The following is a 17190-nucleotide window of genomic DNA, read 5'->3' as shown; positions in this document are numbered from 1 at the left end:
AATAATAAATTCATTAATGGATGAATGGAGTTAGAATGTTAGAGTGTGTCTAATGTATGCAAAGATTGTAATGAAGTACAGCTTTTTTGTTACAATCGTGCCAACTCTTTGAACTTATATTCTTTTGGTTACATAAATGGATCATTTGAGTTTTAATAAGCTAAAGTCATTTCATTATTTGTTTCCTTTTAAATTTCAAGTTTCATATTTTTTGCATTTCTTATCCATTGATGCCACTCATCTTAATATGGAATAATTTTCTGTATGCCTGTTTTTGTTTTAATATCCAATTGTCAAAAAGAACATTGAATGTTCTTACCTTACACTAGAATATTTATCTAAGATGTATAATTTGACAATAAAAGTTTTTATAAGCATGAAGTATGTGGCAGCCAGGCACCAACACCTTACCTTACCTCCTATTTCAATGATCTTTGCTGTTTTATACTAATGTTCCTAAATGCTTTCCCAGACGATGTGCAGTAGATTTTTATTTTGCTATGAAACTAAAAGAATTTTACAGAAATGAACACTCAAATTTCCAAGACTAGGGAATGAGGTGAATGTGACTTCTGCTCTGCTTTTTCTTATCTAGGTGGCACTATCCACCATGCTGTGGGGATGTACCAGTGTCAACAGCCTGATGGGTGAGACATCTTGCAAATAGTTCCATTCACATCAATCTTCCATCACATGCCATCTCTGCCAATGTCTTTACTGCAATCTCAGAATAGAACTTAAGACCGAGCCATCTATATAAACCATTTCCAATATTCTGACCCATGGATAGAATGTTAAATTACAAATGTCACTGTATTAAGTCTCTTACTTTTAAGACAATTTGTTAGTCATGAATAACTGTTAAAAACAAAAAGACAAGTAAAATTTCATTGTGGAAACACTCTACTTCACTGTTTTCTTAATTCCTAAGGGCAAGTTCAATAAAGTTTCAGTTAAAATGAAATAAAATTTTATATATGTACATTTCTCCACAACTAAGATGTAGTTTCAATCTCAAAATGTTAGAATTGTGTGTTACTGCAAGTAATATGCCCCCAATTCCTATATGTCTGACATTCACACAGAGAAGAATAAAATAAACTTTTCCTTGAAAAAGATTAGGTTTCTGCATGATACAGTCAAGCCAACTGATATTTCTAATACATTGTATGAATTTATCTAGATAGATGTGTCCACACAATACTAGAAGAAGAGAAATATATTATAGTGTGTTATTCTTATGATGTAACAGAATGCATCATAAATGAAGGAATATGTCATGAAACATGAATGATCCTTCTCAAGATAAAAGTAACAAAAAGTTTCACTCACTGAATGGAGTACTTATGACAAACAGGTGTTTTTCTAGAATATTTAAAAGTATTCTTTCAAATAATCCTATCACACAGATGTTTTTTTCATAATACTCATTTTGTAGATGTAAAAACTGAGGCCAATATCCCCCATTATCAAAGAGTTATCAAGTAGCAAGGTCTGAGATAGCAAATAAATGAAGTATCAGAATCTCCATTTTTAAAATTAAACATCATGCTAGCTCCACCAGAGTCTGGAGCTCCGGAAACATCATTTTACATGGACAACAAGAAATGAAAGTTTGTGTTTACCTAGGATGAGCAGGTTAGAAAGGAAATAAATATGGTTGAGAAATTGGATATGTGTATTAAATTCCAATATAAAAATAAAGAGTTAAACGAGGCAGATGGATCTCTGCGAGTTCGAGGTCAGCCTGGTCTACAGAGCGAGTTTCAGGACAGGTTCCAAAAAATCAAGAGTTAAGACAAGGACTTGAATTTCATACAAGGCATTTTCTGTACTTAGACATCAGGGAAAACATGACTTTTTCAGATATTCACACTATGAAAGTATCTTTAAGAACCTACTAATGAGTATGGACTGTTGAACATGGTACAAAGTTTCCTAAGTTCCCTGAAAAGACTAAAGTGTAATAATAGGCATGGTGCCACTGCTAAGAACATTGAGATTTATAAGTCATTTGTGTTTACAGAGCATAGGCTGTGATGGATTCTTTGGACTTAAAGAGACTTTAAACCTGACTGCAGGCTTTTCTTGTGGGATTGGCTGGTTTTGTCATTAATAAATGTAGGCACCATAAGGAGCAAACTTCACAAAGGATTGTGCTTCATATTGAAGACTTACTGAAGTAATAACTATTAGATAAAATGCCTGTAACCAGTAACCATTCATAGCTATTGACGACAGTAGTTCCATTGAAAATATATTCAATATTTTTTCTGAAAATCTGATTGAAGAAAGATATGTACTTTATAGAATAAATTTCTATGTCTGCTTCCAAATTAACTTACAGATATTAGAATGAGATAGAGCTCTTCAAAATATAGACTATAAAATGAATTAACTATGTTTTATGGTCATATTTAGTTTTGAGGTTAAAGTAAATGAAATTATGCTTTAATGGAAAGGATATGTGAAATACTGCAGTCCATTTAGATTTAGTAAAAGGGTTGTTTTCTGAAGTAATATAACCAAATATTTTTCATATAAAATTCTGTCATTTTAAATTATAGACAATGCAACTACATTTTCTTTAAAAATGTATGAAAGAATACAGTAAATGTGTTGCCTATTAGAGAAGAAACCTCTATTTGTATGGTACTTTGGTCTCATCTGTCTGGTAAATGATGCCAAACATAGTCCAGCTACCAAAAATATAGCTGGCAAAAAATTGTATCAGTCATGCCTCTGTGTTCATGAAGCAACTTACTCCAATGATACCCAGCACATCTCACACTTGTAAAAAAAAGTTTTTACTTGGTCTAAATAACAAAAACCCAGAGTAAGATATAAAGGAAAATGCTGGGGGACCAGAGAGAAATAGGAGCAAGTCACAATCCTATCTTCTCAGCAGACAAAAGTGCAAGTTTCTGCTTCCGCCTAATTATATCCTCATTCTGTCCAGCCATCTCACTTCCTTTCTGTCTGTACAGACCTCCAGACCTCTATGGTTAGCCAGCGGCAAGCTCCATTCTCTGACCTACTGACAGGCTTTATTTGTATAAACAAGATATCACCACATATACACTAAGTTGCAGTAGAGAGAAACAACACCACACCTTAGGAGAACATGTTTCCTTTGATTTAAAGTCCAAATGCAATGCTTCTTACCTGAAAAGTTTTTGTAATCCACTAAGTCAAACATAACGATAGCAACAGCTGACCATGTGATTATCAGAGCGATGACCAGAAGCCAGGCTGCAGGGGAGCTGAAGGTTGTCACAATGTCTTCGGTGACAGTCCTCTTCAGCACCTTTCCAGGGGACTTGGGCACAGATCCATTTTTGTTGTCTATCACAGTTGTGGTTGTGGATGTATTTCCTAGTCACACACCCAGAAAATAAAATTTCATAGATTAACTTCAAATATAAGGAACCAAATAACAGAGACTAGTAAACCCTTGATGCTATTTTCTAGACCTGAACATTCTTGCACAGTGGAATTCAATAGCCCATAGGCCATCTGCACATTACCCCATTCTCAGCAGGGGCATAAGTGGTAATTGATCCTCATCTCCAGTACCATTTCTCATTCTCACTATTAAAAGCAACTGTGTGTTTGAAGACTAAGATGCCTCTTATTACTATGACCTTTGATTTGGGGTTTCTTTGTATTCAGAAAACAAGCAAAAAAAAAAGAAAAGAAAAGAAAAGAAAAGAAAATCCTCTTATGGAGAGAGAATAAAAATTAATGATACAGTGGTTCAAATGGGTGAAATTTTTCTTGATATCCTGTTTAATTGCCTAACTTGTTCTCACTGACATCATCATATTTTGGCAGGTACACAGAACTAAGACTAATGTCAGGTAATCTTAGGATATCAATTAATTCAATTTTAAGAACTTATAGCTGACATCACAATGCACAAAATATATGATAGCAAAGTTATAAGCATCTTTTATAAACATCTTTGTAAGTTCAAGGTCTGCCTGGTTTACACATTTACACAGCAAGTGAACAGAGAGATTCCAAAACTACACAGAGAAAGGCTGTCTCAAAAAAACAAAAAAACAAAAAAAAAGATATAAATATATCATTTTCTCACCATTCAACACAACTTTTGTTAAATGTTCTTTTTTTCCCCTAATCTTATCTAGATAGATTTAAATGTGTAAGTATACTTTCTTAGTTTGTAACAAGTTATGAAGTTATGATCATACATTTACTTTTAGCTAGGCAATATTAAATAAGTGGTACAAATATTTCAGTATAAGAAATCCTTTAAACTAGAAATTAAAGCATGGGGTCTTGAAACAGTTGTATACACAGTGATCCTTATGGTACAATTTTAGTCCATAAAGTATTCTTTGAGTGTTGGTTGAAATATAAAAATAAACACTCTAGTTAATGAAGTCTCAATATTTCTTTCTTCTGTAAAGTGGCACTTTCTCTTCACAGAAATAAAAATCATACAATTCTTTGACCACCCAGAGGCTAGTACATATCAGTGCACAGCTCAAGTAGGACATACTTCATAATTACACAGAGAATTTTTAGTTTAGATGGTAAACACAGTCCTAGATTTTTAAAAGATTAAAATGTTAATCAGGGGCACCATTGGTGAGATGCCTTAAATAAGATTTTAAAAGTGGCTTTTGGTAGATATTAGCAATATTGCCGGAGTTCCTTTCATAAAAGGAAAGCCACGGAGATGCATGCTTCAAGTTCATGAACTCAATTTAGTGGAAATGATAGCAAGATGGACTACTACCTTTAAAAACAGATTTCATAAACGGTATTTGAAGTGGTACTCAAAGAAGAAAAAATTAGAAAGAATTCACATCATATCCTCTCATTGATTTTTGTGCCAAATTCCCATCACTCCTAATGGTAGTTTTGAAATGGATGAATGTATTGGAGTGCTTTGAAATGAGATTTAAGACCCAAGTGAGGCCACAAGTGAATCAAACCTTCAGAATAATGATTTTCAGGAGAGTAAATGAATTATGAGTGTTTTGGAGTAGCCTACCTGAAAGTTGATATGTTGCTAATCTCCAGAATTTTAACCTCTGGAAAGGTTTCTATGGCTCCTAAAGAATTGTTTCTGCACTTCAGATGCTCTTGAGTGAGTCCAGCCATTCAGCTGCAGACAAGGCCACACCAACCTGCTTGGTGTCTTACAGTTGAGTGTGTAAGTTTAAAGAGACTTCACTCAAATGTCTAGGGATCTTGATCACATGTTTAAAAAGTAGAAAATTTTAAATGGAACATAAATTTTCTCTTTTATCAAGAATAAAAGAGAAAATACAAATTCAAGAAGCAATACAAGTTCACAGTTGAAGCATGGATTTCATGGTTTCTATAGAACTAGGGGGAGTTCTGAACTTTAAGTCCCTTTATAGTCCTGATAATAAAGCTATGGTAGACTTTTCAAAGAGATGAAAGTGATAAAGTGATCACTAGTTTCCTGATTTCATTCTCTTCTTTAATTTGTTTCCCATTCACACTGTCAATTTTTTCAAGGCAAGGCTCAAGTGTTATGGAAATACATGCGTGAGTATCCAACTAGAAAATAGCAACTGGAGAGTAGTCAGAAGATTATCTGGCCAAAAACGAGTTATTTGCCTTGGTCACGACGCATACTAAACTGGACCTGTCATTTTGTTATTCAAATTTGCTAGAGAAGCTACCCAAAGCAAAGAGACAGAAAATGGAGAGGGCATAGAACTGCCTTCCTTGACAGTAGGTCAAGATAAATTCACAGAACAGAGTGTGTATTCTGAGATTATTTAATGTTCGAAAAGCACTTTAAACATGACAAGAGCAAGTTATTGATGTTCTGGGGCAAGGAGAGGCAAATGTTGCTGAGCAGCTTGACATAGGCTTCACGTCTCGGAACTTGGCACTTCAGAACTGGAGCGGAGAAGACAGGCTACTTACTGCCTGTGCCTACTTGTAAATTCTAGTTGTTTTAATTATTTTTAATTGCCACATAGACTCATGTTTAAAATAAGGAGGGATCGGACTGCACAGTCAATGTGACTCTTCACTGTGAAGAGAAGCTGGTACAAGGATCCCAAAGATGGCTTCCCAATCAAACTGCACATAGAACAATAAATCAGAAGCCTCCTAGTGGAGGTCTGTAGTGAGGTAGTCCTTCTGTAGCACTGACCACGCCCATTGGGGGGTGGAGCGATGGGCGGAGGTGACCTGAGGAAGGAGGTCGGAGGGGGCCAGGAAGGCGCTCTCTTTCTGGCGTGACTCGGACAGGAGAGGATCGGGTTGAATTTCCTGGTGTTCATCTGTCTAGGTTGTAAGTTATTTCTCCCTGAATAAACATCTATTCGGCCTATTTGTTTATCCTGACCCTTATTTACCGCAATATCTGGTGTCAGAAGTGGGATTTACCTGGGTTTTGCCCCCAGGCGGCAGAAGCCACCTGATGTAGTGATAAATTTATGGGGTCGTGATCTATTACAGCAATGGAATACACAGATTAACATTCCTCCTGTATTAGATAGGAACCATAGACGACCTCATGATTGTGGAAAGAATACTGTTAAGTACTATACAAGACAGAGACCAAATATCCAGGCAGTACAAAAACAAAATACAAATGCTGAACAAACAGAGGAACCAAAAGCCCTACCTTTAAAATGGCTAACAGAGGAACCTGTCTGGGTAGGACAATGGCCTATGACCTCTGAGAAGTTAGAAGCTTTAGAAAGCCTGGTTCAGGAACAGCTAAATGCTGGACATATTGAGGAATCAACCAGCCCTTGGAATTCTCCTGTATTTGTGATCAAAAAGAAATCTGGTAAATGGAGAATGCTTACAGACCTGAGAGCCATCAATAAAGTTATCCAGCCAATGGGCTCTCTACAGCCTGGAATGCCCTTGCCTTCTTTGATACCCAAAGAATGGCCTATTATAGTTATTGATTTAAAGGATTGCTTCTTCACTATACCTTTACAAGAACAAGACAAAGAGAAATTTGCCTTCACGGTACCTAATTATAACAATTCTCAACCGGTGAAGAGATATCAATGGAAGGTTTTGCCACAGGGAATGCTAAATAGCCCCACCCTGTGCCAATATTTCGTACAAAAGCCGTTAGAAATAATTCGTAAACAGTTTCCACAATCCATAATCTATCATTACATGGATGATATATTGTTAGCTGACTCTAAAGGAGAAATATTAGAAAAAATGTTTGAGAAAGTAAAGGAAGTTTTACCTCGCTGGGGATTACAAATTGCACCTGAAAAAATACAAAAAGGAGAGTCTATCAACTACTTAGGATATAAAATAGGTCTACAGAAAATTAGACCACAAAAAGTACAGATCAGAAGAGATCGCTACCAGACTCTTAATGATCTTCAAAAATTACTAGGAGAGATTTCTCAACTGCAAACCATAATTGGAGTAGAAGGGCATGATTTGAAAAACTTGAAAATGGCCCTAAAAGGAGATAAGGACTTGAATAGTCCACGAATACTATCAGCTGAAGCTGAGAAGGAATTAGAATGGGTAGAAAAGAGGATACTAGAAGCACATGTGGACCGTGTGGATCCAAACCTAGACTGTATTCTGGTTATATTACCATCTAGAGAATATCCTTCAGGGATTTTGATGCAGAGAGAAGATATCATATTAGAATGGATATTCCTACCACATAAACAGAATAAAAAACTGAAAACATATATAGAAAAGATCTCTGACTTGATTATAAAAGGTAAATTAAGACTTCGTCAGCTAATAGGAAGGGACCCAGCAGAAATTATAGTACCTTTAACTAATGAGGAAATTTCTTCCTTATGGAAAGATAACGAATATTGGCAGAGAGCTTGCAGTAACTTTTTGGGAACAATTAGCAACAACTATCCCAAAACTGAGAGAATCAAATTCATAAAGAAAACGATTTGGATTCTTCCACGCATTGTAAGAAAAACACCTATTTCTGGAGTTCATACATTCTACACTGATGCAAATAAATCAGGTAAGGCAGGATATAAATCAGGAAATATTAGTAAAGTGGTTCAAAGCCCTTACAATTCTGTACAAAAGGCAGAATTGTATGCCATTCTCATGGTACTTATGGATTTTAAAGAACCCCTCAATATAGTTACTGACTCTCAATACGCAGAGAGAGTCGTTTTACACATTGAGACTGCAGAATTTATTCCTGACAATACAGAATTAACTTCATTGTTTATACAGTTACAAGATACTATCAGAAAGAGGACTCATCCTATATATATAACACACATCAGATCCCATACGGGTCTGCCAGGTCCTCTAGCACAAGGCAATGATGAAATTGATCGTTTATTGATAGGAAGTGTGCTAGAAGCCTCAGAGTTTCATAAGAAACACCACGTGAACAGCAAAGGTTTAAAAAAGGATTTTTCTATCACTTGGGAACAAGCCAAGGAAATAGTAAGGAAATGTCCTACTTGCTCATTCTATAACCAAACTCCTTTACCACCAGGCAGTAACCCTAAAGGTATAAATAGGAATGAAATATGGCAAATGGATGTGTTTCATTTTGCAGAATTTGGAAAATTAAAATATGTACATCACACTATAGATACATTTTCAGGGTTTCAGTGGGCTACTGCTCTGAGCTCTGAAAAGGCTGATTCTGTTATAACGCACCTTTTAGAGGTAATGGCCATTATGGGCATACCTGCACAAATAAAAACTGACAATGCTCCAGCATATGTCTCCAGCAAATTGAAACAGTTTTTTGAGTATTACAAGATAAAGCACATAACTGGTATACCACACAATCCTACAGGACAAGCAGTGGTTGAGAGATCCAATCGTACTTTAAAAGAAATGCTCCATAAACAGGCAGGAGGAACCAAAACACCCAAACACAGATTACATAATGCTTTATTAACATTAAACTTTCTTAATGCTGATGAAAAAGGAAAAACAGCTGCAGAAAGACACTGGACAATAGAAAAAACTTCTGAACTAAATCAGCCAGTGTATTTCAAGGATGTACTGACCTCAGAATGGAAAGCAGGATATGTGTTACGTTGGGGTAGGGGTTTTGCATTTGTATCTACAGGAGAAGAAAAACTATGGATACCATCTAAGTTAATCAAGATCCGAGTTGAACAAGAGAAGCATCTTAATGAAGAGAAATGACAAGTCATCCAACAAACTAGGTCCTATGAGGTGTGCGGAGGCCTCTCAAAGGTAGGGGAAGTGTTCTGTTCTTGTTTTTACAGGAAAACAGAGAAAACCTATCATCAAACAGCCAAAAGACACTGAACATGTAGGTGCCTACAGAAGAGAAGACAGCTTTTCAGAAACAATCACTTAAGGAAGCAGAATCTGATATATGGTAAAAAAAAAAAAAAAAAAAAAAAAAAAAAAAAAATTTAATTGTAGTAAACTATTTCTATATAGAAATCTATTTCTCTCTATTATCTAGTATTCCTGAAGTCCCAAATTTTGTAAACCAATGCTGGCTTTGGAGTTGGATTTGGCTTTCCTTCTCTAAATTCAAGCATGTTGTTAAGATTAAATTCATGGTTTCTGCCTTAAATCAAGAAGCCAATTGGTGTAAGGCAGAAGAAACAAAATCTGGGGACTCATATCTTATGCAATTTTCTCTCTGAAATCCTAATTTTCTCACATACTTTTAATGCTTATTGTTGTCTTTCCCTAATGCATACCTTAAAACTTGAAAATTTTACTTTAATATTGATGTGTAACTTTTCCACAAGGAATAATAACGATTCCTAACAGCAGTCTTTGAACTTTCCGGAAAGAAGATGGGGCCCCACATCATCATTTCCACTTGACTCAACCTGATGCATCGGAACTACAAACATCACCCTAAAACCGGTTTGAGACTGTTTTGCTCGAGACAACTCATGACTAGCTAGCTGTAATGGTGCACCTTTTATTACACCCTGGCCAGTTTCAAATAGAACTACAGTCAAGAATTTTCTGCCACACAGTGACTAACTACATATGTCACAGCCAGTTCTGTTGAGAAATTTGGTTGCTAAAAATTTTCTTCCTACAGGATCCATTGGAGCAATCATCGTCCCATTTCAGCAGGAAGTAATCTTAATATGACTACGCCCCCTTTCCCTACCCTTGGAAATTTGGGATAATAGTCATCGTCTTTGGGTTGGTTTTAGTTATTTGGGATTGGGTGATGCTTACACTCGGGTTTATCTTTTAGACAGGAATAGGGAATGGTGGGTAAAGGTATGGTTTAGATGGGATATAAGTAGATTAGCCTATTTCCTTGAGAATTTGAGTTTGAATGAGATAGTATTTTACAGCTTACATTGTTATGCATTCCTATGTGGTAAGCTATGTAAAATTAAGTTTATATTTTGTTATATTGTGTTAAATGTTTCCACTTATAATATTTATGCACATTATTTTTTACCATATTCTATGTATGTATACTTTTCTTGTGTTCAAGACATTTTGTATATTGATACAATTTGGGATATTTATCTTGCTGCCCTTTATAGTTCTACCTCTTGTCTTGACACTTATACTCTACCTCTATTTTAGGGATTTACATGTAGGTATATGTAAATAGTTATATTGTTTAAGTATTTGTTCCTGCTTTACTCAGGAAAGTTTTAATCAGTCTTTTTAGCTAAGTTCCCGAGTATTATAGATTATCTTCACTCACATTTCCTGTACCTATGAGATTAGTCAGATATAGATGCTTAATCTTCAATCCTTCATAGACATGCAGAACATGGCATTTAAATGTTTTAATATTAGTACTCCTTTGACATGAGACACTGTTGCTCCTGACAGCACCGTGCATTTTCCCGAAAATATGTTGGACACTGTTGTTGCTCCTGCTGGAGTTCAATCTCGCCTCAGCTAATGGCCTGTTGGGCATAGAATTGCCCCCACCTTGACCACTGATTTGGACATGCAGTCCTATGTGCTTGCAGGAGACAAATATAGAAGACTGCTTGACCTTGCCAAGTCAGGGTAAGACAGCCATTCTATTTCCCTGCTGTTGTTGTGGTCTGTCAAGTTCTCTTGGCCTTAGCCAAATCTGGGTGTACCAACGTCGCTGTGAGACCTAGGGTGACTGTTCAGGTGGCTTGCTGTTTCTGTCCTTGCTGCACCGTTTTGGAAGTTGTCCATCCGCATTTCCTGTCTACTCTAGTATTGTTATTTTCCTTCTCAGGTCTTGATGAGGTTGAAGATTAAACTATCACAACTATTATTCTCTCTTCCTAGTTAGATATATTAGGTACTAGACTTACGTTTTCCAGCTTAGGACAACTCTATTGTAAACTCCATTATGCCCTCACCCTAGGACTAGATATGTAGGTCATTTTGTTCTCGATTTTCCTTTTCTTAGAGCACACTTGTTATTCACTGTTTTGTATATAGTTTTGTATTAAGCCTAAATCTTTTCTTTAGACTAAAAGGGGAATTGTAGTGAGGTAGTCCTTCTGTAGCACTGACCACGCCCATTGGGGGGTGGAGCGATGGGCGGAGGTGACCTGAGGAAGGAGGTCGGAGGGGGCCAGGAAGGCGCTCTCTTTCTGGCGTGACTCGGACAGGAGAGGATCGGGTTGAATTTCCTGGTGTTCATCTGTCTAGGTTGTAAGTTATTTCTCCCTGAATAAACATCTATTCGGCCTATTTGTTTATCCTGACCCTTATTTACCGCAATAGAGGTCACTTAGCCTCCCTATGCCTTATTGATCACTTGAAGACACTGCCAACTGTGCTTGCCCATTTTTGTTCCCATGAAGGACTAGCAATAAAAGGCTTGCCAAGAATCACCCATGTAGACACGCCTAGGCCACAGATTGATATCAGCAAAACACTGCATTTTCTTTACATAAAAGCGTTATGCCACTTTGGAGATCAGTATGGCGGTTCCTCAGGAAAATGGGAATTAGTTTACCACAGGACCCGGCAATCCCCCTCTTAGGCATATACCCAAAGGATTCACATCAATGCAACAAAGACATCTGTTCAACTATGTTCATAGCAGCACTATTTGTAATAGCAAGAACCTGGAAGCAACCTAGATGCCCTTCAATTGAAGAATGGTTAATGAAGATGTGGCACATCTACACAATGGAATACTACTCTGCAGAAAAAAATAATGGTATCTTGAAATTCGCAGGCAAGTGGATGGCACTTGAAGAAACCATCCTGAATGAGGTAACCCAGTCACAAAAAGAGGAACACAGTATGTACTCACTCATATATGGATTTTAGACCTAGATCAAATGATCACCAGCCTATAAATCACATCACCAGAGGAACTAGGATACAAGTTGTATTCTAAGAGATTCATATAAAGTCCCTCACAGAACTGGGAAGGGACAAGTCCCCCAGACCTCAGGTATAGTGGGGGAGGACAGCTAATGGAGAGAGAAGTAGGAGAAAATGAGAGGGAGGAGAGGAAGGCATGTGCGACTAGGAGGATTGAGCCTGGTTAGGAATGGAAAATAGGAAAGAGAGAGAGAGACAGAGACAGAGAGAGAGAACATAAAAGAGGGAGCCAATATTGGTTTGAAGATAAAGTTGAACACAAAGAAAGGTCGAAGGAACTACAAGACTGCTCCCAACTAACAATCTCAGCTTCCGTGGAAAGGCTATCATAAATGCCCTTCCCGGAGAGTGAGATCAACAACTAACTTCTCCATGGAGTCCTCAACTAATGCCTGTTGAAAACAGGAGCAAACACCCATACATAAACACTGAGTCAAACTAGAACCCAGAAGCAGATGGAGAGGACAAGACCATGCGGTAGAAGTACATAGAGACAGCTTACCTGAACAAGGAGGAGCTAAGGGCCACTAGACTGATAGCTGGGAAGCCAACAGGGGTCTGACTCGGACTCCCCTGAATATGGGTCTCAGCCAGAAGGTCTGAGCAGTCTAAGAGACCTCAGACAGTGGAGCCAGGATGTATCCCTGGTGCACAAAAGGACTTTGCAAACATATCCCCCATGGAGGGATAACTGCCTTATTCTAGAGATAGGAGAGAAGCCCTAGTCCCTACTTCACAGGACCTGTCAGATCTACATGACCCCAACTGGATGGCATTCCCCTACATATTGTATTGTGGTGGGGGGTTGGGAGGGGAGGGTGTTTAGAGTGCATGGGAGAGGGTAGAGAGGGTAAAAGGGAGGGAAGGAGGGAGGGAGGGCTTGGGGGGAGGGAGGGAGGGAGGGAGAGGGAACTGGGATCGACATGTAAAATAATAATAATAAAAAAAAAAAAAAAAAAAAAAAAACGCTTTGACTCCAAAATTTAAGTTGAAGAACAAGTTACTGGGGAAAAGTATTTCTATTTTTGTTTCTACAGAAAATGAAAAGATGTGGATTCCTTCCAGACTAATGTGGTTTGATCACACCAGACCGCCTGAAACAGAGTACAAGCTGATCCTACATTCCAAACAGCTGGACAAAACAGCCCTACAGACTACAGCTAGGATATCTGAATCTTCTTCGAATCCCCCAAGACAGCGCCCCTTACCAGCAGGAAGTAGTTTGGAAAGAACGACGCCCAAATTCCCAAATATTGTGTATAAATGTTTGTTTTCATTTAATTGGACTTTGTTATATAAAATTAAATAAAAAATACTCTATATGCAAAAAAAAAAAAAAAAAAAAAGCGTTATGAATTTTGAAGTATACCACGGGATGTCATTTGTGAAGTACAATTTATTTCTTCAATATTTGAAGGGTAATCGAGGGAGACAGTAGTATATACTATCAGTGGCATCATATGATTTCTAAAATACACTGAAAACAGATTCAGAATTTCAGATTAGAATAAACTCTATCTGTTTGACTATAAAACTTATGCAAATAAGAACTTTCTAGAAAATCTCTTGAAAAGGTCTTTGTACAGGTACATTTGAAAATGTTATAAATATATGTCTTCTAACAGTATTTTTAGAACACAAAGTCTAGATAATTGAGACACATATAAAATTACTAATCTGGTTCTAAGGAATAGAACAACTTTTGTAACAAACTAGATCATGATTCTTTTCCAATTTCAGTTAAATTCATATATTTATATTAATATAACTTTCCATGATTTGGGGGAAGGGTTTATAATTATAATGAAATAATAGAATAAATTTTAGTAATTTTAACTAGTGAGGTAGGAATACAAAAGTAGTTATATTTAGTCTTATTTCATACAATATATTTTGATCATATGCTTTACCTTCTCCCAACTATTCCAATATACTCCATGACTTTCTCCCTACCTACCCAACTCCATGTTACTTCTCCTTCTTTGTTGCTCTCAAAAACAAAACAAAACAAAACAAAAAAACAGTATGATCTCAAACTCTACTACTCTTTTATTGGGTACATCTTTTTCTCTAATGCTGAGGGCAGAATGAAGGCCAGTTCTTCATCACCAACCATAAGAACAAATCTTTAAACTATGTTTGGCCATTCAGATTACAGTTCATTATTATGAAAGATGGTATAAACCTCCACGTCTCATTTTTCTGTGAAACAGTCAAAAGACATTATTTTTATGATACAAAGTTGTGATTAAAGCCTGTAATAGCGCTCAATTCTACCACAGAGATTCAGCTACAATAATATAGATCCAGAGATCAAACACAATGTAGAAATAATGGAGAAAGTTGTTCTTAGATCCAGACATATGCCTGACCTCTCTAGACACAGGCCATATACTAATGACTGAAAGACCTAAAAAGTAATGTTAATGATGGACTAACCTAGAAACCAGTATCTGTTCCTTGGAATTTGCTAGCTTCCTCTCACAAGGCCTCTCACAAGATAAGAAGAATTCACACTGCCCCTCCTTTCCTGTGAGTCAACAGGTGGTAAATAAGGTCAAGAGATAGCTGTAACTCTGGTTTGCCCAGACAAGATTAATTAGCACACTTGAGGCCCTAAGGTCTGCTGACCCTAATAGCAGACCATCTGGCCTCCAAGGGTCACGTAGTACTCAATGGACAGAGGGTCCCACCCCCTCCCTAAGCTTGTGGGGTTGCCTTTAAAAACACCTGTGTCCAGGGGAGGGGGCTTCTCCCTAGCCTGCGTGCTGGAGGAGCCCGTTTGCACAAACGTTTCCTGTTCATTAAAGCCTCTTGCGTTTTGCAGCAACTGGACTGGACATTGAGTTCTTGGGGTATCGACCAAACCTGGAAGACTCCTCATTCTGAGGGTCTTATATGACTTTAGTTTTATTTTGGTGTTTCTGATGCCAGCCATCACAAGTTTTGATGAGCAAATCGCCTCTGTTAGGGATATTAGGTTCTTCTTTATCTGGTTGTACCATGATAATTGGTCAATCAGAACATTCTGAATCCCACAATTTTATAAAAGTGAATCTTAGGTTTGAAAGAATGTATTATATTTCAGTTTTCTTTCTCAATCATTATTAAGCAGAAACACTCTTTTCTAAAGAGTCACTGAGAATTGATACATGGGTATCATTAATGTTTTCAATCTTTACAGGAGTTCCAGGAAGAAGGGGTTCCTAAAACCAGATAAGGCAGAATATGTGCATAAAAAAATAAATGTATTGATGATCAACTTGCAAAACTGTGAGACTCTGTCTCTCTCAACTCTGGATGAAATCATAAGAACCACAGACTTAAACATATACCACATTTTTCCTTTCTTCTGGAGGTTGGTGTTCTGATGGCATGCTAGGCTCATTGTAAGGAATACATCCCTGGTTGGCAGCTGCCTGACATCCCAAGGTGTCATCAAGTGACAGACAAGGAACAATGCCTCTAAGGAACTGTTACTATAAAAACAATATTGTACTCTTAAATTTCCCACCCTAATTGCTTCTCTTGACCCCAATTACCTCCCAGCCACCTGATTCCCTCAACATAGTAACATCAGTGGGAGATTAGGACTTGAACCTGTGATTAAATTGTGGCAAAGATGTAGTTCTGTACATAGGACGAGTCAAACACTTTGGTTCTCATTTCAAAATGTGGTTAAAACCACTAAAATGTTTTAAGCCTAATCTCTGGGATCTGTGGGGCACATGAGTCAGTCAAAGTTGGTGCTGAGGGGAAATCAACAGATCAAGAGGGTGAGTCCCGAGATGTTTACAAAAAAAAAAAAAAAAAAGATTGGTGGCCTAGATTGAACCAGCACTGCATGAACAGCCAGTGATCACTAGGTAAAGCATAAGGGCACCTAGGTGCATGATATGCTGACCTTTAAAACCACTGGATGGTTGTTTTCCCACTCTGCAGGTTTTTTATCTTTAAAAGATGCCTGCTATTGGCCAATAAAGGACTTCCTGCTGGAGTAGACTCCCTGCTGTGTCTGATTATCTCCAGGATTCTTGGAGGAATGGGCAGAGAGCACACTTACCTTTCTTCAGACCCAGCTCAGCTTTTCAAGGCTGGGCTAAGACTCCTGCATAATAAGCATAACTATTTGAATAGAAATGTATCTTTCAGGTTAAAATAACAGAAATCATGACTGGTACTCGTTCCTATATGCTCTGAAGCCCCCAAATAAAACTGTTAATGGGCACTATACATACTGACACACTAGGGAATTGGAAATTAACCACTATGACCCCTGAGATGCCCAACGCATGCAAATCAGGTTCATTTTAGGCAATTGATCTATGAATCCAGAATCAGATGAAAGGTATTCCAGTATATGTCAGCTGTTTGAGAATCTACAGAAAGTCTTCCAAATTCCATGGATTTCATTTCATAGAGTCAGTAGCAGATTTGTTGTTGTTTTTAGCAAATGTTTGGATAGTATAAATGCATAGTCATTTTCTTTGATGAATTAATTTTTAGTGCTTTCTTTTGACACCTTTTCTTCCCCAGCCAAGTTTGCACAAATGAGTTGCTTCCCAGAGCCCCAGCAGTCATCTGACTACATTGTCCATTGTTGTTGAGTTGCAAACCCATAGAAACAAGAAAAAAAAATTGAAAAATGATATTATATTTAAATTCCAGTTCAGCCTAGTGTTTAGCTGTGGGTGTCTGCTTCTGTTTCCATCAGCTACTAGATGAGGGCTCTATGATGGTGGATAAGTTAGTCATCAATCACTATCAGGGAAGAGCATTTATGGTAGGTAGTCTTTCCACTGGTGCTCAGATTGTTAGTTGCGATCAGTCTTGTTGGGAAAAGGGAGGACAAGACCAGGCTACAGAAACCCACAGAGACAGCTGACCTGAACA

At 37.4% G+C, this 17190-nt stretch overlaps 1 protein-coding gene across 1 annotated transcript in view; it reads right to left on the bottom strand.

The window, feature by feature from the left end:
* Trdn (triadin) overlaps nt 1-17190 on the bottom strand; it is a 322095-nt gene that overhangs the window by 269751 nt on the left and 35154 nt on the right. Inside the window, exon 2 of the mRNA XM_051175313.1 lies at nt 3166-3375. Coding sequence (XP_051031270.1) covers nt 3166-3375 — 210 coding nt within the window. The remainder of the gene's footprint in view (nt 1-3165; nt 3376-17190) is intronic.

The sequence above is a fragment of the Phodopus roborovskii genome, unplaced genomic scaffold, assembly GCF_943737965.1.
Source record: "Phodopus roborovskii unplaced genomic scaffold, PHOROB, whole genome shotgun sequence".
NCBI lineage: Eukaryota > Metazoa > Chordata > Mammalia > Rodentia > Cricetidae > Phodopus > Phodopus roborovskii.
The sequence above is the reverse complement of the archived record's forward strand: the minus strand, read 5'-3'. Positions and strand labels throughout refer to the sequence as shown.